At 33.4% G+C, this 8948-nt stretch overlaps 1 protein-coding gene across 1 annotated transcript in view; it reads right to left on the bottom strand.

Annotated features, from left to right (window-relative positions):
• Nucleotides 1-8948, bottom strand: part of Chsy (Chondroitin sulfate synthase) — a 30541-nt gene continuing 21593 nt past the window's right edge. Inside the window, exons 8-13 of the mRNA XM_068385979.1 lie at nt 8547-8643; nt 7640-7800; nt 6163-6312; nt 2497-2577; nt 1937-2074; nt 1-261 (exon numbers count right to left, since the gene is read on the bottom strand). Of these exons, the coding sequence (XP_068242080.1) occupies nt 64-261; nt 1937-2074; nt 2497-2577; nt 6163-6312; nt 7640-7800; nt 8547-8643 (825 nt within the window). The 3' untranslated portion in view covers nt 1-63. The remainder of the gene's footprint in view (nt 262-1936; nt 2075-2496; nt 2578-6162; nt 6313-7639; nt 7801-8546; nt 8644-8948) is intronic.

Below are 8948 nucleotides of genomic sequence, written 5' to 3'. Positions count from 1 at the left end.
CAACAGGCAGAGACGTTACCAATGAGGCCATGACAAACCCTCCTTCCACTGGCTAGTTATCTATTATAAATCCTCTAGGATATCAGGATTTTCTAGTATGGTTTTCGACAAAGTAGGAGCAGCACCATATGTACTATAAAGAGTACCTTGGCACATTTCATACTGCGAAGCCTCTAGGTTTTTATCACAGTCGACGTGATGGAAGATGTGTATGAGACCAGGATCGGCCGCTCTGAACACCTTTATGCCATTTTTGAGCACCTGAAATGAGAGGATCTTAATATAATTTTCCCATAGATGGATGCTTAAAATTATCTTACCTTAAAATGTTTTTTTTTTAACTTTACTGGTAGAGGTACGATACTTCACTTCTGAAATTAACTATTATTATCTTATCAAAATATTTAGAAAAGTTACTCAAAGGCTTGGTACCCTCATGAGATTTTCTACCAATATCAAAGAAATAGATCTATAAATAACTTTTATTTCTACAGAAATATAAAACAGAGTTCACTGGTAAAGGAGTACCTTGTGCGTGAGTTGTAAATGGATTTTGAAAGTTAAAAAGGTGGTAAGGTAACGAAAAGTGGGTGAGAAGACCCATCCATTCGTAGGAAGTCATTAAGCCTCTTTTGTCCATCAGCCTAGAGTTGGATGAAGGGGTGAAGAAATTCTTAAAACTTGGGTAATTTTAACTAGGAAAAATACAAATTACAGTTCACCCTTAATGTTCAGCGAGTTCACCCTCTGCATCTTCAATTATACGTGGTCAACCAAATGGATACCAATATAAAAATCATACGTGGAAATCATGCGAGTTGCTCAGCAAAGTTTCCATGTCGCCCACCATTTATTTACTCATCAACTCACCGGCACATCTGCTTCACCAGTTATTGTAGCCATGTTCTCTTATACTTTCTTTTAAATGCTGGATAAATGTTCTTAGCTAGCAATTATTCTGTAATTTTTAAAGTTTTCAAATTACATCTCTTGAATTTATCTAAATTTTGCATACTAACTGCAAAAGGTTTCATTTCTTCAAAAGGACATAAACAAACGCTGCTGGAAAAACTTTCATGTAGGCTTGAGAACTTCTGTTGTAACACAAGGGAATCAACTGTGTCCTTTATCCAAAAGTGTAAGGCCATCTATACCTTGATTAAAACTGTTGTGCATAATTGCTCTGACTTTTGCAGTGGAAGGGAACATAGTGATACTTAATCACATATCATTTCTCATCTTGAATCTCTCCCTTACTAAAGCCTCATACTTCCAAATCTTCCACACAACTTCCACAAATTATGAAAAGTTTCTCAATTAAATCAAGAATTTGCCTCTCCTCTACAAGAGGCAACACCTAGTGAGCCCTTTTAGACTTTACAACCCACATTTACTTCACTTGAAACTCATATATAGGACGGGACTCTACCAGTGCACACCCCCTTGGCAAACTTCCCTTTGTTATACATGGATAGTGTATTGCTATTACAAGGAATTGAGGTGGATAAAACACAGAACTTAACAGAGGCATGGGCAAAGCACTTTAGCTAATCATGTAGCAACCATTCAAGCATGAGCATTTTCATTTCCAACTTCAATTCAGTCTACCGTCGAGTATTGCTATGGTTGTCCTAAGATGATTCATACTTTTTTTAAAGAACAACTACGCATTTTATACATACAAACGGGTCACCCCAGGTCAGGATGGCAGGTCACTCGAATTGACAAATTTCAACCAGTTCTAGATCTTTTACTGATGTAGCCTAACCTGATTAATTTTTATCTAAGATATTGTCTTGTGAGAAAACTCGGAAATGCAACCATATTTGCATGTAAAATTTCTACCTGAATCTGATGTTCTAAAAAAGTTTTAGTATAAAATATAGAAAATACAATACTGTACAGAGCATAAACTTTGTATACCAAACAGACATACCTTTTCAAAGAGATCCACATCCTCCCGGCCCCAACCTAAAATGGACGTATCCAGTCCGCCAGCCATACGCAAGTCAGACCGATAGATGGAAACAATCCCAAAACCAAACGCTCTCCAGTAACCGACGGTCTCATCGATCTGAGAAAGATAATAGAAAAACTTCATTAACCCTTTTACCCCCAGGCTATTTGGAATTTTCCAACCCTTAACCCCCAGGGGTTATTTTTTTTCAAGCGCATTTTGCAGTATATTTTTTTAAATTGCTCTAACAGCCTTAATTTTCATCTTAGAGAGGTCAGGTTAGTCTCATTCTCTTGGAAAATGCCCGAAGTTTCTCAAAAAATTATCAAAAATATGCAAAAAAAAATGTAAATACCAGTTTTTTTGCAAGGACGTACCGGTACGTCCATGGGGGTAAAAGGATGAGTTTTGTGAAACGTACCAGTACGTCCTTTGGGGGTAAAAGGGTTAAGTTGCATAAAATAAGCTTCGGTATAAGGAAATATATAAAAAATGTCTCACTGCAAATTTCAACAGCATCAGAAAAACAAGGAACGTACCAGAGTATGATCGTAACCACTCGCAGTATTCGTTCTCGAGATGTAGGGGTCGAATTCACTGAATACGATTGGGTAATAAACCTGGAAAAGATGATAGATCTTTTAAATAAAAGCTGGAGATGTAAGATGAATAATCACAGAATGAATGAAATATAAAGTTCCCTCAGATAACCAGTAAATGTACTACCACTCGCATTGCTAACATTGAAATGAATGAATGATTTGTAATTATCAGGCATCATAACATCAGTGGTCATTGATGTCGATTTAATTATGGTTAATTAATAATTAATAATTTTAAGATGAAAAAATAAAATAAAAATGTAATGAATAAATAACTTAATGAAACTTTTAAAATCTAAGATATCATTTAAAAATGAGTAAGAAGGCCAGCTTCCAAAATGAAATTAAAAATGCCAAGGTCATAAAAAAAATGTCCCCTCCAAGAATCTTGGTGAGGATGAACCTGCCATCCTCACCACAAGCTTCAGACAGGCGAATTATAATTTAGGCAAACGAATTTCCATAACAAAAAAGGGGTACATATTTTGAAATAATCTTATTACAAATTACTTCCTGACAAAATTGAAAATATTGGTAGAACTAGAAATAAATTTTCTTGAGAACTTGGGAAATAACTGCACACATATTGTTACCCATAAAGAAAATGTTTCACTTTCAGAAGAAACAAAGAATCATTACATAATGGATAGGACTGACCACGCATCAATAAAGTGAGGGTCTGAGAAGAATTTCCAAATCTGGAATATTTGAATGGTAAAATAAACTTCAATTTCCACAACTATTTGGTTACAGCAAACAGCCTTTTTCCAAAACTATCTGTTTACAGCAAACAGACTTGAAAGAGGAATGTCATGCTTCTGCTACACAGAAGGCCCTCAACTTACAAAGTTAATTGATTCCAAGAAGCTTTTTTTAAGTTGAATCGTTTGTAAGTCGGATTCTGTTACATTTTGCCTTAGGTTAAGCCAAATCTGAATCCAATGCCTATGACTTCCAGCAACAAGTCAATAAATAGTTAGGTTTCATATGAAATAAATATCTGGTTATTAACTCTTTTACCCCCAAGCTATTTGGAACTTTCCAACCCTTAACCCCCAGGCGCTTTTTTTTTTCAAGCACATTTTGCAACATATATTTTTTAAATTGCTCTAACAGCCTTAATTTTTGTCATAGAGAGGTCAGGTTGGTCTCATTCTCTTGGAAAATGCCTGAAGTTTCTCATGATGTTATCAAAAATATGCAAAAAAAAAATGTAAATAGCAGTCTTTTTGCAAGGACGTACCAGTGCATCCATAGGGGTAAAGGGATGAGTTTTGTGAAACGTACCAGTACGTCCATTAGGGGGTAAAAGGGTTAAATGATATATAGTTTTATTACAATATTTTTTTTATCTTATCTTTGTTATTTTCTGTTGGAGAATGAACTAGGCATTAGTTCTTTAGCACATTCTACTTTGTCTAAAATTTGCAGGAATCTGCCATTACTGAAGTCAAGCCTTGTTAATCTCTTTTTATATAACATACTAAGATTTTCATAAGATAAAACAGATCATTGAAAATAACAAACATTACCAAGTTGAGTAACTTGCTAAATCATATGCAATAACAGCTTCGCTCTACCTTTAGTAGTTTACTAAGTTTAATAGCTTCTTATATCATATGTAATAACAACTTAGCTCTACCTTTAGTAGTTTACCAGGTTGAATAGCTTGTTATATCAAATGTAATAACAACTTGGCTCTACCTTTAGTAGTTTACCAGGTTGAATAGCTTGTTATATCAAATGTAATAACAACTTGGCTCTACCTTTAGTAGTTTACCAGGTTGAATAGCTTGTTATATCATATGTAATAACAACTTAGCTCTACCTTTAGTAGTTTACCAGGTTGAATAGCTTGTTATATCAAATGTAATAACAACTTGGCTCTACCTTTAGTAGTTTACCAGGTTGAATAGCTTGTTATATCAAATGTAATAACAACTTGGCTCTACCTTTAGTAGTTTACCAGGTTGAATAGCTTGTTATATCAAATGTAATAACAACTTAGCTCTACCTTTAGTAGTCTATCAAGTTGAATAGCTTGTTATATCATATGTAATAACAACTTAACTCTACCTTTAGTAGTTTACCAGGTTGAATAGCTTGTTATATCAAATGTAATAACAACTTGGCTCTACCTTTAGTAGTTTACCAGGTTGAATAGCTTGTTATATCATATGTAATAACAACTTAGCTCTACCTTTAGTAGTTTACCAGGTTGAATAGCTTGTTATATCAAATGTAATAACAACTTGGCTCTACCTTTAGTAGTTTACCAGGTTGAATAGCTTGTTATATCAAATGTAATAACAACTTGGCTCTACCTTTAGTAGTTTACCAGGTTGAATAGCTTGTTATATCAAATGTAATAACAACTTAGCTCTACCTTTAGTAGTCTATCAAGTTGAATAGCTTGTTATATCATATGTAATAACAACTTAGCTCTACCTTTAGTAGTTTACCAGGTTGAATAGCTTGTTATATCAAATGTAATAACAACTTGGCTCTACCTTTAGTAGTTTACCAGGTTGAATAGCTTGTTATATCATATGTAATAACAACTTAGCTCTACCTTTAGTAGTTTACCAGGTTGAATAGCTTGTTATATCAAATGTAATAACAACTTGGCTCTACCTTTAGTAGTTTACCAGGTTGAATAGCTTGTTATATCATATGTAATAACAACTTAGCTCTACCTTTAGTAGTTTACCAGGTTGAATAGCTTGTTATATCAAATGTAATAACAACTTGGCTCTACCTTTAGTAGTTTACCAGGTTGAATAGCTTGTTATATCAAATGTAATAACAACTTGGCTCTACCTTTAGTAGTTTACCAGGTTGAATAGCTTGTTATATCAAATGTAATAACAACTTGGCTCTACCTTTAGTAGTTTACCAAGTTGAATAGCTTGTTATACCGTATGTAATAACAACTTAGCTCTATCTTTAGTAGTTTACCAAGTTGAATAGCTTGTTACATCATATGAAATAACAACTTGGCTCTACCTTCAGTACTTTACTAAGTTGAATAGCGTGTTATATCATATGTAATAACAGCTTAGCTTTACCTTACTAGTTTACCAAGTTGAATAGCTTGTTATATCATATGTAATAACAACTTAGCTTTACCTTACTAGTTTACCAAGTTGAATAGCTTGTTATATCATATGTAATAACAACTTACCGCTACTTTTAGTAGTAAACTGAGTGAAGCATTCTACAGTTAACAGTCTTACTTGAGGGTACACTCGGGCACACTTCTATCTAGTTTCTCTCCCTCTTGTTTTGTTAAAGTGTTTATGGTTTTTATAGAAAATATCTATTTTAATGTTGTTACTATACTTGAAATATTTCATTTTTCTTCATTTCCTTTTCTCACTGGGCTATTTTCCCTGTTGGGGCCCCTGGGCTTATAGCATTCTGCTTTTCCAACTAGGGTTGTAGCTTAGCATTCAATAATAATAATAATAATAATAATAATAATAATAATAATAATATCCATGTAAGAAAACAGAGGTACAGTATGTTTAAGGGAATTGTATAATTCTCTAAATATCGGTTTCCAATAAATACACTGAAAGGAAAAATAAAAAAAGGGCTCACCTGATGTCCTTTTATAGTATGAAGACGAATCCTATCTAACGACGCAGAGGAAAAAGTCATGTCGACATCGATGAAAAGCATCAAGTCGCCATCGGCACATTGACTGGCACCTAGTTCAAGTGCCAAGGCTCTCGCAAAGGTTGCATTTGTCTGAAGAGAAAGGAAAACAATATATTGATAAATAGACAATATTTCAAGTCTTTTGAAGTGTACAATTAGATGTTACTGAACTACTACTTGTGCTCTTTTAATTGAGAATTTCAAAACGGTTTAAAAAAAAAAAAACTTTTTTAATTGAGGATTCAAACAAGACTAGACTACTATTCGTGCTCTTTCAATTGAGATTTTAAAAAAGGGCTTTAAAAAAAAGCCTTTTTTAATTGAAGATTCAAAACAAGACTTTTTTCATTGAAATTACACTATAAAAAGATACTTTTAATTGATATAATGTACTAAATAACAAAAGTTTATATTTCTCTTACGACAAAAGTGTTTAATAACCCCAAGTTAAAGTTGATATCACATGAGAAGAAAATGTGAAACATTGATACTACAGTATTATGATATGATATACATATGACTTCTGAGAAAAAGAATGCATGGTATATATGGGCATGCATGCTTAACACAACATACTGTTGCAATATGATTTGATAGTGAGAGTTGAAAGATAAAAAAGGAAGTTTTATTATTATTATTATTATTATTATTATTATTATCACTTGCTAAGCTACAACCCTAATAGGAGAAGCATGATGCTATATGCCCAGGGGCTCTAACAGAGAAAATAACCCAGTGAGGAAAGGAAAAAGAAAATATTTTAAGAACAGTAAAATTAAATAAGTATCTCCTATATAAACTATAAAAATGTTAACAAAACAGGAGGAAGAGAAATAAGATAGAATAGTGTGCCCAAGTGTACCCTCAAGCATGAGAACTCTAACCCAAGACAGTGGAAGACCATGGTACAGAGGCTATGGCACTACCCAAGACTAGAAAACAATGGTTTGATTTTGGAGTGTCCTTCTCCTAGAAGAGCTGCTTACCATAGCTAAAGAGTCTCTTCTACCCTTACCATGAGGAAAGGAATACTACAAAAGTATAGTATAAAGAAGAAGCAGAAAGTGAAACTATTAAAGGTACAAAATATCTAGGATATAATTTTGTATAAAGAAAGGGAGACATAGTTATAAAGTCATGATGAAATAAGAGTAAGTTGAGATGACAACCTTCAAGCCCTAGCAGAGAATGGATCACTTTAAAGGAAGGAAGAGAAAGCTCTACAACATAGGTGGCAAGGCCAATGAAGATTTTAAAAGAATGGAAGCAACTCCAATTCAAAAGAGAACAGTAAAAGTAGAAAAAAAATATTCAGGAAAAACCAAAAACTGAAATACAATACAGAATATATAGGATTAGTGGAATTATAGAAAGACAATATTCATATTTTTAGGATGAAGAATATGTTGTCACTTACTTGAATAACACTCATAGGAACATGAGGATAATCAAGCTGGAGACTCGAAATCAAAGCTTCAACATTTTCCGATGTATCGTCTGCTCCCGGCGAAGGATGGAAGGACACAACAAATAACCTCACGTTTTCCTCCCCTTCCAAACATATGCGCTGAAAGTCATCTGTAAATTGAACCCCATGAAATTTCTGAAAATTTTGACATACAAATTTTAAGTAATTTGTATTTTTCCTAACAGTACTTACCTCGAACTACTTTCTTAGGCGTATCTGGGATAAATTTACACAAATAATTCCATGTTCTGGACATTATTACCTCCAACAACGAAGTTGGAACGATCTTATGTTTTTGCCCCTGTTTGTGTATTTGCTTGTGTGTGTGTGTTTGTTTGTGAACATCTTCCTAGCCACAGTTTTAATCGTAGAGTAATGAAACTTGCAAGCATTAACTGTTATATAAGAAGCTGCAAATGATTAAGTTTTGGAAGGATAAGGTCAAAGGTCAAAGCCACAGTCAAGCAAAATGGCCAGTTCATGTAATCAGCCGTTAGTTTGGACATCGTTGTCACAGAGACTTCAAACTTGATTCATATTTGAGTATATGAAAATCCACGCCAATTAATACATGTTAAGGTCAAGGTCGAGGAAAAGGTCAAGAAATAAGCTGCCGCGGAGGAGGTCTTTTTTGTAAATATTTTGTATGTATGTATATATGTTTTTGTCCAATAAACATTATTATTATTATTATTATTATTATTATTAATAAATCAATGGAGGAATCTATTGTCAATATCATCCTTTAATAAATGGTTATCTAAAGCAATATATCTATATGTACAGTATATAACTATCATTATTCATGAAAACTTACAAATCATGTAATAAATATAAGGAGCTAAGCCACACTTACCCATAAACCTTTGAAAAGAAGTAAAACGGCCGGCAAGAGGAAGTATGAAGTTGATTTTCTTTGGCTTCCTGTCAGGTGATAACTCTGTTTGTGGCACCTGGAACATAAATAAATAAAACCGTTAAAATTTTAATAAATCACATACAGAGCGTTGAAGTTAAACAACTCACACATACTGCACTAGGTAACAGTTAGAAGTTAAATAAGTTATACACTAGTTAATCATTGAAAGTTAAATAAGTCACAAACACTACGCAATGGTTGTAAGTTAAATAAATCACACAAACTAGGTAACAGTGCTTTTTACCTCTGCCAATAAAGTTGGAAGGAGGTTATGTTTTAACCTGTTTGTGTGCGTGTTTGTTTGTGATCAGCTTCCTGGCCACAATTTTAATCATAGAC

Source organism: Palaemon carinicauda, chromosome 13 (genome assembly GCF_036898095.1).
Source record: "Palaemon carinicauda isolate YSFRI2023 chromosome 13, ASM3689809v2, whole genome shotgun sequence".
In the NCBI taxonomy this organism is placed as follows: domain Eukaryota; kingdom Metazoa; phylum Arthropoda; class Malacostraca; order Decapoda; family Palaemonidae; genus Palaemon; species Palaemon carinicauda.
Note: the sequence above shows the minus strand (reverse complement) of the source record. Positions and strands in the feature narration are given on the sequence as shown.